General features: G+C 37.8%; 1 protein-coding gene across 3 annotated transcripts in view; it reads left to right on the top strand.

Annotated features, from left to right (window-relative positions):
* The window catches only part of AKAP11 (A-kinase anchoring protein 11), a 44665-nt gene that overhangs the window by 10746 nt on the left and 9739 nt on the right, over positions 1-24180 (top strand). The window contains exons 3-10 of one of the 3 annotated variants that reach the window (XM_074912538.1): positions 340-456; positions 6355-6402; positions 8911-9045; positions 10001-10265; positions 10751-15407; positions 17714-17869; positions 21970-22053; positions 22823-22869. In XM_074912538.1, coding sequence (XP_074768639.1) covers positions 340-456; positions 6355-6402; positions 8911-9045; positions 10001-10265; positions 10751-15407; positions 17714-17869; positions 21970-22053; positions 22823-22869 — 5509 coding nt within the window. The remainder of the gene's footprint in view (positions 1-339; positions 457-6354; positions 6403-8910; positions 9046-10000; positions 10266-10750; positions 15408-17713; positions 17870-21969; positions 22054-22822; positions 22870-24180) is intronic. The other 2 variants (XM_074912556.1, XM_074912546.1) reach the window with 2 other exon arrangements.

Below are 24180 nucleotides of genomic sequence, written 5' to 3' on the forward strand. Positions count from 1 at the left end.
AAAAGTTCCTTATACAGGCTTTGATGCAAGGAATTACATGGGGCTTGGATTTCTTCTTGGATTCATTTATTTCTTTTTTCCAAGTCTGCATGTTCTCAATTTTTTTTTTTTTTTTTAATGCAGAATGGTCAACTTCTTTTGGAATAAAAATATTGCTTGAAGAAAACAGCTGTTTTCAGTTGCATGTCATGAAGTAAATTTAAACTTAAAACCTGGTGATCTATATACAAAGTAATTTGAAATAGTACTTAAAGTAGGGAAAACTATGGGGGCAGGGGATAGATGGATGGAGCCTGTATCCAAAACTGGAAATGTTTTTCTTTTTTCATTGTTTTTCAGAGTTTTGGTGAAGGTGTACTGCATTCTATGAAGTCACTGCTACACAGCAGAAAAAAACTATGCAATGTATCAGCAGAGGAATGTCTAAATCGGGAAGAACAAGATAATTTTATTGAGGTTTGGCATAACTTGATAATTTATATATATTGTGTGGCTATGATAGAAAATGATTTAGCTTGAAGCAGCATGGAAAGTTGCAGGGTAGTTATTGTGAACAATACTGCAAGTTACTGGCCGTAAAATCTGTACTTTCTGCCATTGCTGTCATTCTTTAATTAAGTCACTGTAGTCTTGAGAAGAGCAGTGACATTGCAAGGTGGCATTTCTCTGCTTTGTAGGTTTTGTGAAACTAAAAACCCAAAATGTGTAGATAAATGATTTTGTAAGAATTATATAACTGAGTGTACTGCATTTGTGAGCACTCCTGTGATCCAGGTTGTATGGATGGTATCCTAACAAAGTAGCAGAACGTTTTGATCCAGGTCTGAAGATGAAAATTACAGTTATTTCTCTTGTTTGCCCTGTGCTCAGCACTAAAACCTGAAGTTTCAGCATTGTAGACCTAGACTACTTTTATATTAATAGAGATGTGCCAAAAGCTGGATGAGAGAAATAGACCTGGACAGAATGCAGGACTGTCTAGGTAAATCTCAAGCTTTGAGGAGGAATAACTAGAGCTCTTTGAGTTACAAGATGGCAGCTTCTCCAAAGGGGGAAAAAAAAGAAAGAAACAGTGTGTACCAAGTATCTCGTATTAAGTGTTTTAGAAGACTACTAAGAAGTAGTTGACAGGCCTGACAAGGAGCTTAGAGAAAGAGAGGATGATGTGAACTAGCCAGATGGAGTAGCTGAGATAGGGAGAAATGTAGCAAAAAAGACTCAGGAGGTAGTTAGGGAAGACTGATAACTGGATAAATAGTAGCAGCAGAAAGGGAAGAGGCAGATTGTGTCACCAGGAGAGATGAGTTAGGATTGCTTGGATAAAATTACAGGTGAGGAAGAAGAGCTAAGTAGTGGAGGAGTGGGGCAGAACCTTGTTTCTGTCTGTTCAGTCAGACCATGCTCTAGAATATACAAAATCCCTCAGACATTGTCAGCACACACCCCCCTTTTTTTTTTTTTCTTGTAGCAAATAGCTGGCAACGTGTTTTATATGCCTGTAATGATGGTCCCTATGGAGCAAGATAGCTGATTATATTTAGTTACCTTATTAGCTCAAGCAATTAAGAGCCCTCTGGTTGAAATGGAAGAGGGTCAATATCCTGCCACAGAACAGGTTTTTTTTTCTTACAAAAATATAGGAAAAGACACCTATATGCAGAATAACATTAAAAGAACACTATTAGGACTGCAAAGATAATTACTCAGACTTACGAAAAACAGAATTACTGTTTTCCTATACAATTTTAATTAATTTCCTCTGTACCCATGGTTTACAATAACCTTCAAATGCAGTGTCTCATACACTAGTTTAAAGAAAAGACTTGTGTTACCAATTGTTGGCCTTTCTATCTCCGTGATCTACTCCCCAATGACTTTTGAACTGATGTACTAACTTTAGACATGTTCAAAGTATTAAAAGGTGATTATTTTTCTGTGAAAACTGGAGGTTGGACGTGATAAATCTGAATTAGTAGTGTTGTTGAGGCAAAAATAGGCAGACTTAGCTGTGATGTAGTCTCTTTGACAGCAGCCTGCTGGCCTGTCAGTGTACATATGAACTAGTTGGCCTTCATTTGTGTGAAACATTCTGCCCTATCTTTGTGCAATGAGTTATCTCATGGGAGAAGGAAAGGGTTGGAATCATTAACTTGAGGAAGAGGAAAGGGCATGTAAGAAGACAAAAGAGCAAACACCCATAAAAACCCCACAAAACAAACTACCAAAAAAACCCCAAGAGAAAAAACCTGAAAGCCTTCCAAAATGTTCTTCAGAGGACTTTTTAAAGGACTTAGGAAAAAAAAAATTGTTTTCTATTTTGCCTTTTCTGTGGAGGAATTCAGTTCATATTGTAAGTACTGTACAGATAAAAAAAGTGTAGAAGTTGAAAGGTGTCTTGCAGATATTGTGAAGATAAAAGATGCAAGAGCTGAAGGAAGGATGTATCAGTTGAAGGGTACATTGCTCAGACGGGATTGTTTCATAGTTAACACAGTGAATATGGTGTTGGAGACCTGTAATTTGTCTGGAGCTATTTGGAATGCTACTGTGAACCATTCTTTCATTTATGATGTTGTCATAACTGAAATAAGGATAAGTGGATGTAAACAGGAAGTTATTTTCTGGGGACACAGTATCTTCCCAGCATGAGACCTCCTGAAGTAAACAAGACAGAATTTTTCATATTTTAATATGGTTTCAGTTTAAAAGAAAGTTTGGGGGGTTTTTTTGGTCACACATTGAAAGAACATATTCAAAACTGAAATACAATTTGAAACAGAATTGTTCTTCAGCCATTTCTTTTTCTAGCTCTGTCCCTTTCAGAGATTCTGTGTATGCACAAGGAGGTACATGAACCAGTTAATAATAAATGATTATAAACATAGCACTGTTCTTTGCTGTTTTTAAACTTGAGAACCAAATGACTACCTTGGAGTAACAGGGAGTAGCTGCTACAAATTTAGTATGAGCTGTGGCTTGAATACATAAAATTCAATCTATAGCATAGTGCTCTGAAATAACTGAATCCAAGCCATATCAAACTTAAGTCCAAACATCAGTGGAAATATTTAATATTTATGCTTTATTCTGTACAAAATAGAAGCAAAATTCATTATTCTACAACCCTTTTTGATTAGGGATATTTTTTTGAGCATGCAGATACCCTGTTGATTTGTCCTTAGGGAAATACTAAATGAGAACTGTCAAAATCTGATGTTTCAAACAAAGTTTGAGTAGCAGATGTAAAATAGATCATGATCTGACACTGAAGAATGAAGGTAAGACAAAATACTGACTCTCTTCTCTCACGGGTGATTTCAGCCACCCCGATATCTGTTGGAGGGGCAACACAGCAGGGCGTAAGCAATCCAGGAGGTTCCTGAAATGCGTGGATGATAACTTCCTTCTCAAAGTAATAGAGGAGCCAACAAGGAGAGGTGCTGGGCTGGACCTTGTTCTCAACCACAAGGAGGGTCTGTTGGGGAATGTGAGGCTCAAGGGCAGCCTTGGCTGCAGTGACCATGTAATGGTGGAGCTCAATACCCTTAGGGCAGCGAGGAGGGCGCACAGCAAGCTCACTACCCTGGGCTTCAGGAGAGCAGACTTTGGCCTCTTAAGGGATCTGCTTGGCAGAGTAGCATGAGATAAAGCCCTGGAGGGAAGAGGGGCCCAAGAAAACTGGTTCAAGGATCATCTCTTCCAAGCTGAGGACCGATGCATCCCAACAAAGAGGAAGTCAGTGAAAAATGCCAGGAGGCCTGCATGGATGAACAAGAAGTGCCTGGACAAACTCAGACACAGAAAGGAAGCCTACAGAGGGTGGAAGCCAGAACAGTTAGCCTGGGAGGAATACAGAGAAATTGTCCAAGCAGCCAAGGACCAGGTTAGGAAAGCTAAATACCTGATAGAGTTAAATCTGGCCAGGGACATCAAGGGCAACAAGAAAAGCTTCTATAGGTACATTGGTGATAAAAGGAAGACTAGGGAGAATGTGGGCCTTTTCCAGAAGAAAATGAGAGACGGTTACCCAGGATTTGGAAAAGGCTGAGGTACTCAACATGTTCTTTGCCTCAGTTTTCACTGGCAGGTGCTCCAGCCATCATCACCCACGACACAGAATACAAAGGCAGGGACTAGGGGAATGAAGAACAGCCCACCGTAGGAGACGATCAAGTTCAGGTCCATCTAAGGAACCTGAAGGTGCACAGGTCCATGTGACATGATGAGATGCATCCTTGGGTCTTGAGGGAACTGGTGGATGAAGTGGCTAAACCACTATCCATCTTAGAGAAGTTGTGGCAGTCTGATGAAGTTCCTGCTAATTGTAAAAAGGGAAGCATAACCCCTTTTTTTAAAAAGGGAGAAAAGGAAGACCCAGGGAACTACAGGCCAGTCAGTCTCACCTCTGTGTCTGACAAGATCATGGAGCAGATCCTCCTGGAAACTGTTGTAGGGCACAGAGAAGATAATGAGGTGATTGGTGACAGTCAACACGGCTTCACTAAGGGCAAATTGTGCCTGACAAATTTGGTGGCCTTTTATGATGGGGATACAGTGTTGGTGGATAAGGGAAGAGCAACTGCTTTATCTTGTGCAAAGCATTTGACACTCTCCCACATGACATCCTTATCTGTGCTGTTTAACACGTTTGTTGGTGACATGGACAGTGGGATGGAGTTCACCCTCAGCAAGTTTGTCGATGACACCAAGCTGTGTGGTGCAGTTGACACACTGGAGGGATGTGCCATCCAGAGGGACCTTGACAGGCTGGAGAGGTGGGACTGTGCAAAACTCTTGGAAGTTCAGCAAGGCCAAGTGCAAGGTCCTGCACATGGGTCAGGACAATCCCAAGCACAAACACAGGCTGGGCGATGAGTGGATTGAGAGCAGCCCTGAGGAGAAGGACTTGGGCATAGTAGTGGATGGAAAACCATAATCCAGCAATTTGTGCTCACAGCCCAGAAAGCCAGCTGTATCCTAGGCTGCATCAAGCAAATCTAGCAGGTTGAGAGGGAGGTGATTTTTCCTGCTGTACTCCACTCTTGTAAGACCCTACCTGGAGTTCTGTATTCAGCTATGGAGCCCTCAATTTAAGAAGGACATGGATGTGCTCATGTGGGTCCAGAGGAGGGCCACGAAGATGACGAGGGTGCTGGAGAGACTTGGGGTTATGTGAGGGCAGCCTGAGAGTCTTGGGGTTGTTCAGCCTAGACAAGAGAATGCTCTGGGGGAGACCTTATAGGAGCCTTCCAGTACTTACCTGCCTACAGGAAAGCTGGAGAGGGACTTATTACAAGGACATGTGTGATAGGACAAGGAGTAATGGTTTTTAAACTGAAGGAGGGTAGATTTAGATTAGATATAGGGAGAAAGTTCTTCATGATGGGAGTGATGAGGCACTGGAGCAGATTAACCAGAGAGGTTGTGGATGCCCCCTCTTTGGAAGTGTTCAGTGTCAGGTTGAATGGGACTTTGAGCACCCTGCTCTAGTGGAAGGTGTCCCTGTCCGTGGCAGGGGGGTTGGAACTAGATGATCTTCAAGGTCCCTTCCAACCCAAACCATTCTATGATTCTCTCATGATTATATGAATCGTTGGTCTGTTTGTGTTGAATGACACAAGATACCTGTAGACAGAAGAGAGGGACAATATATGAGAAATAACTCCCCTGTCCACAGGCACAAAAACCTGAGGTAAAGCTGATACTTCTGACATATTCCAGGCTCCCGAGCCTGTCAAGACCTTTTATTTTTTTTGAGATTGACTATTTTAATTCCTTTACTTTAGGGGTTTGTCTACTGAGATATTGCGTACAAATATCTGGCTTAAGTAACCTCTTGTGTTTTGGCCTTTGGCTAATCAATTAACATGGTAAACTGTATAATGTGTTGGCATTATGCTCTCTTTAGTATATCCTTTGTATCACAGTTTGTTAGCATGGACAGATTTCGGACTGGAACTGTTTTATATGTGTCCAGCCTGAAGCAAGGACAGATGAGCACTGATCTTTGCAAAGTCATGTTTATTTTAACAGATAGAGTGAGGCTTCTATGTGTTGCTCAGTGTATACCAGCTGGTAGGCCACTAGAAAAATTTCTTTGTAGTGGGTTTTAAATGTTGTATATGCTCTCTAGTCAGATCTGACCTTTCACACATTGAGTAGTATAGCATTACTATTCTTTATGTAAGACTATGTGCAACTGTCTGAGCAAGCTGTGCTACCCTAAGGTATGGTTTTCATGGTGTTAGAATGAAGCTTTATGGTAAAGCCTGCTGAATTTTTAACTCTTAAATATCTGCAGAAAATGAAAAAAATTTTTTTGTACTTCAATATGTTCACATATTTATTTTACAGATTACATTTATAGGTTTTGCTGAAGAGATGGGTACTGCTCATTTGCAGGTACAGTATATATCTATCTATATTGGAAAATAATGTTCTTCAGCACTGATGATTTCTTCTAAGTAGTACCTAGGTTTTTTTAGGTGGAGGATTTTTGGTGTTCAGGAAACTAAATATATGTATCTTGAGCATTTAAAACCACAAGTTTTAAATATCACTGAAACGTTGAAAATAATTATTTTAATATGATCATTACTGTTTTGTATTGGTGTGATTTGAGCCCGAGGGCAACTGAGCGCCACACAGCTCCTCCCTTACTCCCTTCCCCTCAGAAATGGGAATGAGAAAAATACCTCAAAAGGCTCCAGAGTTGAGATAAGGACAGGGAGGGATGACTCATGTGTTATGGTCATGAGCAAAAGATAGACTTCTAAGGGGAAGAAAAAGATCATCAATTTAATTCAAACACTAACAACAACACCACCGAACAGACAGAGTAGGACAGTGAAAAGGATAACCACATCTTAAAAACACCTTGCCTTCACCCCTCCCTTCTTCTGGGACTTAGCTTTGCTTCTGATTTCTCTACCTCCTCCCCTCCAAGTGGCACAGGGGTGCAGGAGGTGGGGGTTGCCATCAGTCCTGCCACTTCTTCCACCTCAGGGAAAGGACACCGTACACTCTTGCCCTGCTCCAGCATTGGAGTCCCTCTCATGGAACACAGTTCTCCACAAGCTTGCTCCGACATGAGTCCTTTCTTCCTACGGGCTGCAGCTCTTCACGAACTGTTCCACTGCGGGTCACTCCTGCATGTTGCAGTCCTCCCAGCACCAAACTACAACAGTGTGGGCTTCCCTCAGAGTTATGGATTTCTTTGGGTGCATCTACCTGCTTTGTCGTAGGGTCCTCCACAGGCTACAGGTGGGCATCTGCTCCACTGTGGACCTCCATGTGCTGCAGGGCACAGCCTGCCCTCGCACCACGGGCTGCAAGGGAGTCTCTGCTCTGCTGCATCTTTCCCACCCCCTCCCTCCTCCTTTCTTCCACTGACCTTAGTGTTTGCATAGGTGTCCTCCCAACAGCCCCTCCTCACAATTCCAACTCCTCCTCCCAGGCTCTCCTTAAATATGTTACCAAAGAGTTGGAACCACTGTTGCTAACTTGGAACCAGGGGAGCTTCAAGAAGCTGCTCACAGAGGCCGCTGCTTATAGCCCCTTCCATGGCTACCAAAAGCCCTGCCACTCACACAAACCCAGCACATATATAAAATATTGCCTGGGTCAGTCTTTGTGTTAGAATGGTCTGGAACAACTTACTTAAATTGGGAGGAGGGGATTTTATTTGTGTGTGGGGTGTTTGGAGAGGGGAGGGACTTGGTTAATTGTAGGGTTTTTGTTTGGTGGTTTTGGTTTTTGTTTGTTAAAAACTTGTGTGTATTAGTATTTTGCCTTCTACCTTCTTGGTAGAGTTGTTCTTATTAATATGGTACAGTTGTCATCTGCAAAGCTAAAACTTTACTGGATTGACTGCTAGCTGTCAATTGCTGATGGAGGACCAGGAGTCAGTATTATGGTTATGCCTTAAGATATTATTCTGTAGAGTTAGATGAGGAAATATTAATTTAAAAGGGGAAGCATGGCAAACTAGTGGAGGTGTGTTGTGCCATTTTAAGATGTTAAGGGTTTAATGTTTCTGTGCAATGTACAGAAGTAAAACCCATAACATACCCATTTACAGTGCAATTCCACACTTCTCCTTTGTCGAGATCTTAGTAGATAGAGATTGCTGTAACAGTTTGCTTATGTTTAAAAATGGAAAGCAGAAGCTCTGAAACCATTAGTTTTTAAAGTTGTATCAGTGTTGCTAATTAACCAAATGATAATAGTACTAGGCATTCTTTCAAGTACAGGTAAGAACCATTCATTGTCTATAGTTAGGTGAAATTGAGAGAAAATTGGGCTGAATAAGTTTGTGGAGACTTGCTTTGTACCACATGGATCAGCAGTGTTTAGACTGTTTAAAAAAAAAAAAAAAAAAACCATAAATCTTTCATAGGCCTTTTCTATGTTAGGTAAATCTAAAAGTTATCCAAGATCATGCTTGAAGAAGTGCCTTGTCTCTGTTTTTGTAATAGGTGTCTAAAACACCATTCCAGTAAAGCAGACTAAAAGCATAGAGAGATCTGTTGAGAGCCACTGTTAGCCGAGTTCAGTGTTTTCTTTGTAGTTGCATATCTTGTAGGATGTGCAACTGCTTTTCAGTGCTTACAGGATTGTCCTTTGTGACTTTTAAGCGTCTCTGGCCTGTGAGAAACAGTAGAATTTCTTTTGGTAGAAGGTGGAGCTGGACATGAGTATGGACTGAATTAAAGCTTGTTTACATGAGCTTTACACCACAGTTTGAGAGAATAAGTGGGGGATAGGGCAAGAAAAAGGGAAGACAAGAGGAGCCTTACCAAAATGAGCATCTGTTACTATTTAGGGGGGATATGAGATCAAAACCATCATCATTTATGTGTTATTTTTTTTTCACTTTATATTCTCAATGTGTTTATGTATTTAAATCAGGAGTTGGCAGCTGTTTCTGTAGAGCTTCCAGATGTTCTGAAATTGCTCCAGTTGTGCAAACTACAAGAAAATGAGGTTATATTTCTAAAAGATGTAAAGAAAACCTTGGCAAAACCTTATGACTTGAAGCATCAGGTAAAAATTTGTATCTTCTTGCACGTCTTAATTACCAAAGCATTATATTTGGCCTCATAAAGAGTTTAGTCATATCACACCTTGTCTTGGGCCACCTTAGGCACAGTGGTATTAATGTTGTTACATCTCAGTGGTTTCTTTAAAATGAATGTTAGAAAATCTCAAACTCAGTGCTTTCAAGTGCTGTATGATTAACAGAAAATATTTAACAAATATTTAATTATGGTGCTGATTCCATGCTTCTGTTTGGATATAGTCCTTTTCACTGTCAGTTTGGAAAAAAGAAGCTTGTCTCTCTGATCAGGTATAGCTTTCATCCTTCGCAGACTTTTCTTCTTGAAACAGAGGTGCCAAAAATTACGAGAATGTCAGGTGTTCCTAAAACTCAGTGAGCTCTTTTCTTTCTAAAAATGTTTTACAATTATAATGCTGTTAATTATATATTTTTCCATTATTTCAATATTATTACTATTTTGTTAATTATATTATTTTCAATTACAAATGTTGTTAATGCAAACCTCTTAAAGCCATATTGGCTGATCATGCATGTTAAATATAATTATGTTGTAAACAAGATAAAAAATAATGTTGAAGAAACAATTATCTATAAACTGAAGTGCTATTCAGTATAAAGATGCTTTGAAATACTGTCTTCCTCTACAGATTTTTAACATGCATTCTTTAATAGTTTCTTGAACATGTATTATCAGAGTTGTATTACACAACCTTTTGTTTGTTTTATTGCAATGATTTATTCAGCATGCAGAAGTTATGAAAACGAGTGATTTTAATTATGACACGACACAAACTGTTCCATTCATTTTCTTATCTTTAAAATATTTGTGAATTGGTTACTGTTCATAAAAAATACATAGAAGGAATCCCTTGCTACTCCTGACAGTTAACATCATTCTAAGATTGTTATGTTTGCTTTCTTGTTTCTCTCTTTTTCAAGAATCAACTTCCTGAAGTGTTTTGTGTGGTGAGACTGTCTCCTTCTTTCCCAAGGATCAAAGCTGATTATATATTTAACTTGCTGAGCAAGTATACCACAGGCATAAGATACGCAGTGGAAATAAACTCATTGCAAAAACATCAAACAGAGACATCCCATGGAGAAGATGATGATACTAATCAGTCAGTTTCTTCAATTGAGGATGATTTTGTCACTGCTTTTGAACACTTAGATGAAGATGAGCCTTCAAAGATACAAAGTGCTGGTAAGTTCTTGCATGCTATTGACTGCAGAAATTGTAATTTGAAATTTAGGCTGTCAGGATTTCATGAGAAAGTAAATGTAAATAAATAGTAATTTTTTTATATTAATCATGTTCTGTAAAGGGATATTATGAAATTGAAAATTTAATTTTTTTGCTATTCTTTTCACAACAGTTTATCAGTTCATAAACCAAAGATTCTAATCTCGGTGTTGAATGTAGATTGAATAGAATCTTGTTCTACTTTGTGTACTAAAAAATACATGGATTTGTCAGTGATTAGATTAGTATAATAGGATTTGAAAAAAATTAAAGACTTCTTTAATTATAAAAGACCAGCTAGCATTTTGCAACAGTAACGAACCCAGCAGTTGCCATCAAAATCTGTCAAAATCTGGTTTTCTGTAGTTCTGTAGAAATTCTTGGTTTTGAAGGCATCTTTCTTTTTTGGTTTGTTTTTTTGTTGTTGTTTTTTTTTTTTTTTTCAGGTGCAAGTAGCTTTACTTCTCGAAACCATCGAGATGCTGCTTCACAGACCATCCCTGCTCAATGTTTAGAAGCTACTGACTCAAAGATCCTTGTGGGTTCTGCATGTCGAAAGTCATCTGCCAGATCTTCTACTTTGATTGATATTTTGGGACTTAAGGAACTGTCCTCAGTAAAAAATTCAGTCACAACCTCAATTTCTGATCCTTGGATACAAAGGAGTTTCTACAAGCCATATAATCCTTCTGATCAAGGTGTTAATTTTTTATGTAAAACATTGTTTTCTTCCTCTCCAGCTGAATCCTCTGAGTCAGATTGCTCCAGCCCAAGCCCCATCATCTTCTTAGATGAAGAAGGGTATCAAAAAAGCTTGAAGGCTAAACTTCAACTGCCAAAAATTCCAGTAGTGAAAGATGGTATAGAGGATTCAGACTCAGAAGTAAGTGAATTTTTTGATAGTTTTGATCAGTTTGATGAGCTGGAACAAGCCTTGGAAAACTCTTGTAAAGTTATTAGGGATCCCATCCTAGGGAATCCCTCCCAGAAAAGGAGGACCGCACATGAACAGTTGTCTTCTGCAAGCATTACAATGAATCCTCAGAAATTCAAGTTTGATCGTCCCACTCTCCCAGCCAATGTAAAGAAACCGACACCTCGTAAACCAGAATCACCATATAGCAGCGTCTTTGATGTCCCAGATTCCCCTCGCCCATTTAAAACATCAGGGGAAGAGAATGGAGGCTTGTTCAGCCCTATTAGATCATCAGCTTTCAGTCCACTAGGGAGCTGTGGTTCTTCTGAATGTTTATGTCGAGTTAGTCTTGGTGGAGATGGGGCAGGTCAAAATCACCATGATGAAGTTTATAATAGTTATTCAGCATATGCTGATAGTGTTTCATTTGAAATATTGGGTTCTGTTTTTCATTCTGAGTCCTCAGCAGAACAAGCCTGTGCAGAAAATGATTCGAAACACAAAGGGATTGCTTTGAAAGAGAAAAAAGGTCAAGCTGCAGATCTTAAAATGAAAACTAGTAAGGAGCCAGATATACAAGCAAAATCTAAACATAAGTCAATGATTAGAGATAGCATTCAAAAATTTGCAACTGAATTAGTTGAAAAAAGTTTTGGCAGTGCATTTAAAGACTTGCAAAAAGGCGTTTCTTCATGCACCAATGCACTTTGTCATTTGGCTGCTAGGTTGACTTCCTCGGTCTTTCAAATGGCTTTTTATGAGATTGGAAGACGTAGAGCGATCTCCCTAAAGGAGCGTGCCATTAATGGGATAGCAAACTTTTTGGTGAGTGAAGCTATAACTGGTGCTTTGAAAGAACTGCGGCATGTGAAGAAACAAATTTTTACCAACACTGTTGCACGGTTTGCGGCAGACCTTGCTGAAGAACTTGTGTTTGAAGGAATCATGGAAGTATGCCAGTTTTCATATCCATCGACACCTACAGCTGTGCAGCCTTCATCATTTGATTATGAAGACAAAGTGGTAAGATCCTATGCCAGAGATTTGTCCGAATCTGTCATTCAGGAGGCCTTTATTGAACTATCTCAGGTTGATGTGACCTTCACAACACAAGCAGCCATTAGTGTTTCCATGGACAATATTAAATATGTGAGCGCAGAAAGTATGTTAGAATCAACACAGACTTCCACAGTTTTTCCTAATTTTAATGACAGGGTAGCGCTGAAGCCAATCCAAGATTCCAAGAAGGAATACACAGTACAGCAAGCTCTATTTTGCACCTCTGGTGTTGTAAGTTCAATACCTGTGCCCTTAGCTGGAAGAGCTCTTTGTCAACATCAGGTTTCCTCTGATGCTTATAAAGTGAAAGTATCCACTGCTCCGAATTCTGATGATGATGTGAAAGCATACAAAGACTCCACTTATACATCTTTTAGAAGCAGAAAGAGAGAGGAGAAAGTCGCTTCTTTCAGAAATATATACCTAACTTCCGATCACAGTCAAAGTACTGAAAGTACTCCATCACTCTTACATAACCAAAACAATACCAAACAAACAAATAACAGATCTGGAATGAACAATAATTCAGAATTAACAAGTGGGTTGAAAGGCATTAATACTTTCTCTGGAACTATGGTAGATATGATAGTAAATGAAGCTTATGAAGCTATAACCTCATCTAGAGTAACAAAAGCAGTAGAAGAGTATACAGATTTTTTAACAAGAAAAATAATAGATAAAAAACCTTACATGCAATGTATTGGTGAAGATTTCCCCAAGAATACGTTTGCAGATCACTTGGCCAAGTATGTCATAAAACAGTCCGTGGATGAAAGTAAAACTGTATTATGCAACTCTAGTGAGAATGTAGCATGTAATGTGAACTCGCAGACTTACACAGATATCTGTAGAAAAGAACAATGTGTGATAAAGAAGCAAGAGGCTGAAAAACAAAGTAATGTTTCTGTAATTGTGGGGCAACAACAGATGCTTTTGAGTAATCCATGTAAATTTCTTCTTACTCCAACTCATTCTGTTCAGTGTTTTTCAGAGTCTAAAGATTGTTGGCAGGAACAAAAAGGACACAGGTTTTCTTCAAAATCACCACCGCCTTGTTCCACTGGGACACTTGCTAGGCATGTTCTAGAGGATTTTACTGACACAGGAAGCTGCTCAACAGCATACTTAAACAAGCCTTCAAAAAACTGTGATACTCAGAAACCATCAGGACCTTTGACTTACAGGCAGGCTGATTGTTTCCTGCATGCAAATAGCTTTTCTTCAGCGATGTTTGGCAGTGAAGATGCTTTGCAGATGGAAGGTAAATCAAGTCTCAAAGATGGAAATACCTGTGTAATGCCTGATACACCCCCACCAACTCCTTTAGTACCATGTCAAGGTAGTTCTGAAAGAAACCTAAGAAAACTATCTAAGAAACTCAAGGGAGAATTAGCAAAGGAATTTGCACCCGCAACACCACCTTCTACACCGTATAATCCATCCATTACTGGTTTGTCTGAAACGGAACATGACTCTTTGGAAAATGAGGAATTTATGCTAAAACTTATGCGGTCGCTTTCTGAAGAAGTGGAAAGTAGTGAAGATGAAGATCATTCTGAAATGCCCATTGAGAAAGAGGAGCATTCAGAAAGAACGATTCAGTATGCAGATTGCTTAGCTAGCCATATAATTTCAATAGCGACTGAAATGGCGGCTTCCCATTTAGATGGTAAAACAAATGAAGGAGAAGCTGATAGACAGGTTCAGTTAGGTATGCAAAACAAAAGATGTGGATACACTGCATTTATAAATATCCCAGAAGAGACATGCAATTCTTTATGGAATTATGCAGGTGATGTGGCAGGAAAAGTTATCAGTGAGGCCAAGAAAATAGTGAAATCAAGGCATTGTAAACTGTTGAGGTTGAAGAGGGTTAACTGTCAGGTGGATTGCCTTTATCTGAGAAAAGGTGATAAAGATTATAGTTCAAAAGAACAGTGTGATCTGGTGCGGGACCAGTGGCCAGGGGAGAGAGATTCATCTGTGCTTCCTTTACCACAAGGTTCAGGCATGACTGGTTTGACTTCCAAATACCCAAGCTGTGAAAGCGTGACTGATGAATATGCAGATCATATTATTCGAGTTTTGAAAAGAGAAGGTGGTAACGCTGAACTGTTAATGGATCAGTACGCTAGCAGACTTGTTTACAGGTCTATCAAATCGGGCTTACAGCAAGCTGCGAGAAAAACTAAATTGAGATACAACAGAAAGACGTTTCCTGGGCAAAATGCACAGGTAAATGGTAAGCTGGAGCTGATCAAAACAGTGAATAAAGATACAGTACAGCAAGTGAAGAGCAGCATTCATCGCTGTGAAGACCAAATGTATGGAAGGAGCACCAGCGCACGGAGAACAGAATGTACAGAGTTGTTACATTTTTCAGAATCTCTTGCTCGCAGTATTACTTGTGATGTCAGGAAGAAATTGAAAATGTCGGGAGCATGTTTGCCAAAGTCTCTAACAGACTCCTGTCTATATAAAAAGTCTGCATTTGATGAAGTCACAGGGGATGTTACTAAAACAAGATTTTCTAGGACATTTCTTCCTTTCTCCCCAGATCATAAACTGTATCATAGTACAGGCAGTTTAAATGAAAATGGCTACAGTGAAGGCATAATTCAAGCTATAGAACAGTATGCTAGGAAAGTAGTAGATGATACTCTAGAAATTAGTTTAGAGTCGGCTGTTCTCCACGTGGCTGAAAACAGAAAAAATGGGGATAGGCTCTCATATACTGAGAAACTGTCTCCTTTTTCTGGAACTGTCTGTAGATGCTGCAGTATGAAGGAACATCGGTACTGTACAGAAAATACATCTCATCGTCTACCTGTGCAAGAATCCTCCATTCCAGTGAGGCGTTTTGTTCATTCTGGATTGGGTGGTGCCTGTCAAAAATCAAGAGTGTTTCAGCTTGATATTCCTAAAATTCATGTTGATGTAGAACAGAAGACAGTGTTTTCTGACAAGGGGGCTACTGCCGCTGTAGAGAAAGCAGAAGGAGAGCTGAGTTACACAAGTTTGACAGCTGACAGTGGTATTGGACAAGATGGAGTCAGTTTTGCTGAAAGCCTTACTACTGAAATAATGACATCAGCTATGACTAATATTGGTCAGGCAGTTAACATAAGGTAATACTAATTTTCTCTTATTTGTTGCATTCTGTACCAGAAAAAGAAGGATGTGCTCAGAAGGAAATTTAAAAAATAATTTTTTTAGAAATGTATACTTTATATTCTGAATGTTTTCTTTTTATTCTGGTGATACTTAAATGATTTAGAACTAGAAAAAAACCCCCAACTTTTTTCCACCTGTGGGAGCTTGAAACCAAGGTTTCTATATATATCAGCATTGTATACATTCAAGTAGGTGACTAGTAAGTAGAACTTATTATTTCAACTTGAAATACTGTTATTTTTACCTGCAGTAGAGAACAGAAGACCTTAAGGGTTTTGTTGGTCTGTGAGCCATGACAGAATTCAGGTTTGTTCCCTATCGATATTTCTTCTTCTGTGCTAAAAAATAGAAGTAATTTATTTTTGCTTTTGTCAGTAGGACCAACAACTGGTACTGGCCAAACTAACCGTTTCTTTGTAGTGTGAAGGCTTTATTTTGGTTATGTCTGTGTTGTGATGGTGTCCCTATTATTGGAAGAAAAACCCGCAACCCCTTACTTTAAGAAAAAAACAACTTACTGAACCACACTTTAGCTTATGAAATAATAATACAGTAGACAAGGAACTGACTTTCAAATTCTTGTGTATTTAGCCAAGGCTAATATGCTGTTTATTAGGCCTATAAATAGGAAATACATGTCACAGTAACTGACAAACAACAACTGTTTCTTAAAACAGACTGCAGTAATCAGAGTGACTTAAAATCTCCTCTTCTTCAGGTCCAAGAGCACCATGTTGTTTTTTCCAATGTATAGTAATATTTATTGTCCTACTTTTTTTGTTTGTGTATGAATTCCTCACACTATCCACAGGTTTCTTTTCCTGGTTTCTGGAGGAGCGTCATGATGAATAATAAAACTGGGTTTTATATGTTCAGTGGCTAAAGGCCACAGAGGGAGTGAACTAAATTTTTCAAGGTTTGATATGAAATGTGTACATGCTAGCAGCATAAAAGTGTTCATACGTTGTATATTGTGGTGCTCTGCACAACAGTGTGACCAAAAAACAAAAGTCATGTTTTTCTATAGCTGGAGTATCAAAGATGACACTTTGTTTCTGAATCACTTCTTAAAAATATTATTTAAAATTTCTAGTTAGAATATGGCAGCAATAAAATGCAGCGTTCACAGAGATACTGGTTTTTTTTTTTTTTTAATCTGTGACAAGGAGGTGATATTTCGGGGGGGGTTTATGACAAAATTTCTAAATGTTTCTTATATTGTTATCTAATGTATTATATTTAATGCATATGTTTCTTGAGAAGCTGCCTTGTGTGGTGAAAAGAACTACTGTTAATGTTGGTAGAAATGAAAATGAGGAAAAAATAACCTTTGTATTACCCAGACGGATTCCAATTGAAGCTGCATATTTGTCTGCACAAATTTCGTGGCCACTGGAGCAGTGTTATCAGTGATGTGGTCAAGGTTGGCTTTTAAAGTAGTGAATGTTACAGTGGCTGCTTGCTATGGGGGTAGTATGATGATCATTTTTCTTGGACTTTCTACCACTTCATCTGTATATAGATAACCAGTTTGCCCCCGAAAGTTACTTCATAACTGCATGTTCTCGTATTGTAACTTTTTTGTAAGGAGTTCAAACTTCTTTAAAGTTATCAAACTGGATCTTTTGAAGTGTCTTTTAAAGACTAGCTTTTATTGACCGTACTTACTTGATTGGTTTTGGGTTAAAAAAAATTATTTCCTGAGGGAAAATTTCTGTGCAAGTCATGTGTTGCTACTCTTTCTTGAGTCAGGAAGACAAAGCTTTATCTACAGAAATACCTTTTTAAACAGCAGCACGTACTTAAGCACTTTGCCTACAGTAGTAGACCCCCTATATGGTTGTACCAGAAGCAGACAGGGGAAAATAGCCAAATTGTCCTACGGTGAACAAGTTCAAAAATGGTAAGTCTTCTCCTTGGAATGTGTACCTTGATATACAGACTGTAAGGCTGCAATGCCTTCGATGTTTTAGAGCAAATAATCTTCCAAATGAGAGAATTATTTGTACCATTCCCGTTGTGTTCTAGTGAAATAATTCCGAACAGCAATCTGTGACCTAAGCCTGTTGCAATTTCAGATTTATTTGATTGCTCCATTTCTTGTGTTGAGAATAGGATACAAATTAATGGATCACCCTCCATCTCCCCCCTTTTTTTTCCCTTGGAATATAATGTCTTTGAAATGCTGTAAAATTGCTGTAAATGAACTAACACATTGTCATGAAATGCAATGATGTTTTTATCTTAAATTTTTGTTTAGCTCTGTTGGAAGAGAAGGATTTCATTCTGTTGAATCTATTGTTAGCCAGCAGATGAGTCTTAGTATTGGTGATGATAGCACTGGGAGTTGGTCCAATCTCAGTTTTGAAGATGAACATCCTGATGAGAGCAGCAGTTTTCTTCACCTCAGTGACAGGTAACTATAAACATGTTAGTATAGTTAAACAGTTATCTTGACATCAAATAACTTGGCATCAAGTGGTTTTCTCCTGGGGGTTGGGGGAGAAGAGACTATTTTGTCTTCAACACACAATGACACTATTATTAAAAATGGCTCTTATATCTTGTTTGTGTGTTCTTACAAAATGTTGTTGCCCACAGCTGTTCATACTATACACTCTGTAAAGTATGTTGAGTATGCATTGTCAGGGAGCCACATCAAGTAAAACTGTACATATGTCATTTAAGTATTAGCAAAAGATGCAGGCATTTTAAAAACAACCATCTGAAATATTAAAACTTAATCATTGAGAATGTGTTTTATGTAAATTCATATATTATTGAAAAGATGTAATTATGAGCTTAATTTGCATGAGGAGATTTAACAGCAATTTTTATATTTTTTGGGACTTGAATTAGTAAGCTGTTCTGACTGATACTGATGGACTATTTACGTACTACTAACCATGAACTTACTGGTGTGTAATACTAGAACTTACCTGTTCTGGGTAGTAGCTTTTTCCACAGAGCTTCTCACTGCGCTTCCCCTGCCCGATTGATAACTAAGAAAGATTAGAATGGGAATTTTAAAAATCTGCAATGTCCCTTCCTGTTGCCAGGGAGAATTATATTAAGAGTTGTGGCCTGAGTGTCTGTATAAGGAATGTGAGGAATGAGTAAACTTAGTTTTCTATGATTGATATGCCATTTATGTTATTGTAGAAAGTTCAGTGTTTCTGTTGAGAATAGCAGAAATGGGGGAGAGGTTCTTTTCCTTTTTAGTTAGTACTTCCAGCATCACTGACATTAAAGAAAATGTGGGAGATATGCTTCCTTATGTAATACACAAATAGGTTATTTGATACCAAAGTAAAACTGCTCACAATGTTTGCAATATTTTTCATATATTGCTTAACTAAATATTTTAATCAAACCATTACTATAATTTGTCACTCATACAACTGGATAATTTTGTAAGAGAACGCATTGCCTTAACGTTATTTTAGTAAAGCATTTTCTTTTGAATGAGTGAAAGTGAGTTACATGATGAAATTAGAGGAGAAGGAAGAATATTCAGCATACTGTCAGTTACAAATAGTGAATAAAGCATAGGTTAGTTGATACCAGCCATACATGCCATTCAGTTAGAGAGGGTCATTCATTATGCAGTTACAACAGTTGAAAGTTTGGGGTTCTGTTGTTTATTTTCTTGGGTGTTTTTTTTTTATTTTCCTTTTGGTTAGAGCTGTCTGTTTAAAAAATATTGTGCTGATTATATGTAAACCATGCCAATTTGAAACATTTAAATGGACTATCTGATAGCATTGCTCCCCTGGCAGCTGTTTCTTCATGGAAGTGGCTTCCTTGTGACTACGGGACTGTCAGCAGTCTTGCTTGTGCGACCTTTGAGGTACTAGATATCATTAGACCAATTTTTTTGTAGTGCTGCTACAATATAATTAAGTGGCATAGTGAACATTAAGCAAGTTTTTACTTGGTGAGGGGGGACCTCTCCTTTCCCCCAATGTTTTCCAGGCTGTTTGCAGTATTCAGTGGATACTGCTACTTGAAACTCCTTTAGCTGACGACATTTTGGAAATTATCTTCATAACGATAAACCTAGTTCCATTAATGGTAGTTGAAATGTTTTTTGAACACAGGATCACAATCCCCAGAAAACAATACAGCAATACAAGCTACAGTGGTCCAGCTCAATTTGCTTTGCTTTTCTTTACTTCAGGTAAAAAAAGACATTTTTTGTAGTAACTCGGCTGGAACGGTACATGCCCTCTGTGTCTCAGATCAATATAAAAATTGTACTTCAGTACTTCACAGAGGAATAAATGATGTGTAAACAAGAGCGCAAGTCAGCTTGGAAAGAATTATCAAAGCATGATCTTTGCAGTTCCATTTGAATCGAAATAGGAATGAAAGTTCTTTAGTGGACTTGGTAGAGTTATTTATGCAGGGGAGTGCTTGTATCTTCTGCTTTGCATGCCCCATGTTAGCAACTTAAATATAGAAATAAAATAGTTGTAAGCTTTCTCTGTAGTTAATGTATAGGTATAGACATAGACAGGCTTTTCCAGGGGATGGATTGGAGCATCCAAGTCAGGTTATAATTCAGAGCAGAAGACTCTTGCCTTCGACTGTGTGTACGTAATGCAGAATCTCAAGGCAGATGATCTGAGTTGTAGTTCCCATATATACAGTATATATATAAAAGTTGAAAGGTTTTCTTGTAATTCTCCTGCTGGCTCATGTTGAAGAGCTGCATGAAGCATTATAGAAGCATTATAATGCCTTTGCTTATTGCAGGACTTTATTTTCAAGACTGTTAATTTGGCATCGTAAAACAAAACAAACACTACATTACAAAAATGTCTCATACATTGCTATGCGTTGTAATCCTATGGTTCAATATATATAATTATTTCAGACCAAATTTGACCTCTGTAAAGTATATTAACCTTTTACCTAATCAGAATAGCAGTATGCATGAGGTCATTCTGTTAAGATTGCAAATGTTTTTTCCTTTAGCCTGAGAACTGGGGCAGCTTTTACTTCCACTTATGTTACGCATCTGTAACTTTCAGTGGAATAGGCTGTTTGCGTGCAAAGCACTGTTTTCAATAGGCTATATTAAATCTTTTCTATACCTGTAATTGAAACCAAATATGGTATTTCATATATACTGTGATAGTCTCACACAGAAGCTTGAGAAATGGTTTTAAGACCATGTTTGCATTGTTCATGCAAATCAAGTTGGTTTCTTTAGAAGTTTCTGCCATTTAATTTTTTTTTTTTTCATAATGGGAGAACTGCTTGATTGTTCTTCGCACATGTAGTCTCAATAAGGTGGCAATGTGCTGAATGAAGCACCTGCAACTTTTTTTATTTTTTTCCTCTCCTTCCTGTTAGGATGTGTTCATATTGCAGGCTTACTAACCTGCTGTTAACTGTTTTGAAATTAGGATCCAAGCAGGCATACTAGGAAGCAAAGAACACTGATAGCTGATCCTTTTACTGACAGGCTCTTGAAAGAGATTAAGGTCTGTCTCCTGAAATGTTTCTTTATAGCATTTGCAGTTTTTAAATTTTATTGTTTGCATTGAGTGGAAAAGAGGAGCTTTAACGGTCACACAAAACTTAGGTGAAGAAAGTGTCATCTTGCAACAAGTTGTTCTTTGGAATTAACTTCATGGCTTGCCATTCCATCTATAGGAGACAATCTAGCTTTCTCAAAGAATGCAGGTTATCTTGAAATCCTCTTCTGAGAAGACTTCCAGACATGCTCTGGGGGAGGTATGAAGTTGAGGAACAGAGATTTAAGCATATGAGTAGCTCAGTCTTGTACATAAGCAGAGGTTTAACAAACTCTGTTAATTATAATGCCTAAAATGTACCAGTGTAAGGACATGCTCAATTTTTTCAGTTCTTTGCATTGGCTTGAATGTAGTCATGGAATAAATGCAGTATGTTTGTGATCTGTGAATGAAGTGATCTTTTTAGTATTGTTTTCACTGATTTTATAAAAGGTCGGCTTGTAGAACAATATTCAAAATTAAAAAATAAAATTATTTCCTCCAAGAATTCCTTCTCATCAGGCTGTTGGAGATCATTACTTGATTTTTGGAATGAGATGGAAGGATTTTATTTATGCAGTTGTCTTCATAATATATAATTTTATGAACTCTTAGCTAGTCCTTAAGCAAATATTACAGCTGTAATCCTTATTCCTATAAGTAATCATATTGAAATTGTTGAGCTTGTATAAATAACGAGCAATGTGCTTAGACCTGAGGATAGAATTACTGCTAGCACTGATCTGGAAAATTAATGATACAAATTAATATTTTCACCTGTGTACTGAAACTTAGCAGTTTTGCACTGTTTTGCACATTGCTGCTCTGAATAGCACTGGCAATCAGGTTTGTACTCTGTTCCTGCAAACCTGTTCAGTTTCAGTGCTCTTGCATTAAATATCTTGACAAAACAGCCCAAAGGAAAATAGAGGTTCTAGTTTGAGCTATTGTTCTTTTCTAGTTCAGCTGTGTTCTCTTCTTCTCCTGGCAGTAATGGTAACAGCAGTAGCTGGAGCAGTCTTGGTTTAGAAGGGGATATGTATGAGGAGAATTTATCCTTTCCAACATCAGACAGGTTGGTTGAGATGAGAAAAATAAACCAGATGGGTTCTTCATAATTAATGCATGAAATCATCATTTTGGAAAAATAAAAATGCAGTGCATTTTTTATGCTGATACATTATTCACACTCTTCTCACTTAATCACAATATGATTTTTCATTAATCCATACTGAATGGTTAAATTTTGCTGTGCTAAACTGATGAATGTGTTCTGCTTGCAAAATGAAAGGTCCCTTTTGTGCATGTTCTTGCTTGCAGTTATACAAGTCTTTAGATTTACTTTCATGCAAACTAGAGCTTGCTTCCTATAGGATTTCTGTTTTTTCCTTTAGCTTCTGGAAACTTTCAAAATTGCTTGGTAATTGGTTTTTATAGAACACTATGACTTAGAGCTTTGAATAACCTATAGCTGTTCATACCTGTGACATAAGATGGCTCAACTTTTTCACATAGGAAGCAAAACTAAACTGTCTTCCTAAATTAAAAATCAGTAAGTTTTCTTCTTATTTTAAAATGTGTTCATATTACAGTCCATCTTTTTAACACCATTCTCTTGTTTCTCTCCTCTCCCTTCTTTTCCTAAGAGGAAATCATGTGAAGTTGATGATAAATCTGTTTGCAACATGAAATGGTGTGAGAAGCAAAGCTTCTTTTCATGATCACTTCTTAATTCTTTTATGATCTTCTTGTCCTTTAACCTTCATTGCAGTCTTAGGACTGACTACATTTATTGTGCATATGTTGGATTTTTAAAACACTTTTGTTTTATTTTTAAAATACAGTGATGGAACAGAAGATAAAGATGAAGACTCTAAGGATGCTGTAGAAGGTAATGTCAATTCCAGCATATACTACTGTTCTTGACCTGTGCACTCTACATGAATTACTTTGTTAATTCTTTTATTCTATAGTCTGTAAAACAAAGTGACAATCCCTATTCATCACAGTGCATGTCAGTCAACTGTTAGAATATATTCTTCGATTAGTACCCTTCATATACCTCTCAATGCACTGAAATTTGCAGCCTTTGGGAAATGCTAGTCTCTGATGCTCACACATGTACTTAATAACATAAAGTAACAAACTCTGATCAGCTTGTTGAAAGTGTAAATTTATGTGCATAAAATAACTTCTTTGTAAAATATTTGATAAGGAGCCATGGCAATGCATCTGCATGGCTGTGTTTGAGATACTAAAGAAGTTACTCAAACTGGGCACGTTAGCCTTGGGAGAGGAGTCACGAGAAACAATGAAAAAACTTGGTTTCAATATATTTGCTATAATCTCTTTCTTCTTAGTGAAATGTAAAACAAGATCTATCCAGAATCTTGTCAGAGCTTTCTGGTTCATAGAAGATCTCTGCACTGGTTCCAGTCTGATTGAAGTGCCAGAGGTTGTTAACTCAGATGAGAACAGCCTGAATACAGAGTATATGAGGTTGATTTAAAGATGAGCTGATGTTAGAGCAAGCTGTAACAAGACCTTTTCTTTGTGTTGGGTATATTTTAAAGATGAAATAAACATTTCGGGAAAACTCAGCTGCCCAATTACAGAGGTTATTCAGCCATGTTGCACATCTTTGAATAGTCTTGATGTAAGCAGAAAGATGTGTGGTTATTTCTTTTGGTTTTTTTCTTTCCTCCTTCTTAAAGCTTCTGGAAAAATGTATGGAAATAAACCACATCTCTTTATTTTTATTTTTTTTTAAAATCTGATCTGACTGTAAGGTTATAAGGAAATAAAACTAAACCAAATTATTGAGTATTTTTTCCTCAGAGTAATGACAACAAAAATATTTTCTGCTCTGTAGGTTTCATCTAGGTTATCAATATACAATTGTTTTCTTTTGATCTCAACTTTAAAAAATTGTAGCATCTCAAATGTTCAGATTGCTCAATTAAAATAGTGCTTGATTTTATTTCTCTACACAGTTCAGATGTCTCCTGAAGTGCAACAGACTGCTTTATACTGTATTAAGGATTTTTGAGGGAAATTTTTCCAGTTTAATTTCTTCATCATCTCACTATTGTTTTGAAAAGACTCTTTCTGTTATTTTCATTGTAGGACAATTTAAATAGTATTCTAGGTAGAAAATCTTCGTGCCTAGTCTTGTAAATTTGGAAGCTCTGTTCATGCCATA

The sequence above is a fragment of the Athene noctua genome, chromosome 1, assembly GCF_965140245.1.
Source record: "Athene noctua chromosome 1, bAthNoc1.hap1.1, whole genome shotgun sequence".
In the NCBI taxonomy this organism is placed as follows: domain Eukaryota; kingdom Metazoa; phylum Chordata; class Aves; order Strigiformes; family Strigidae; genus Athene; species Athene noctua.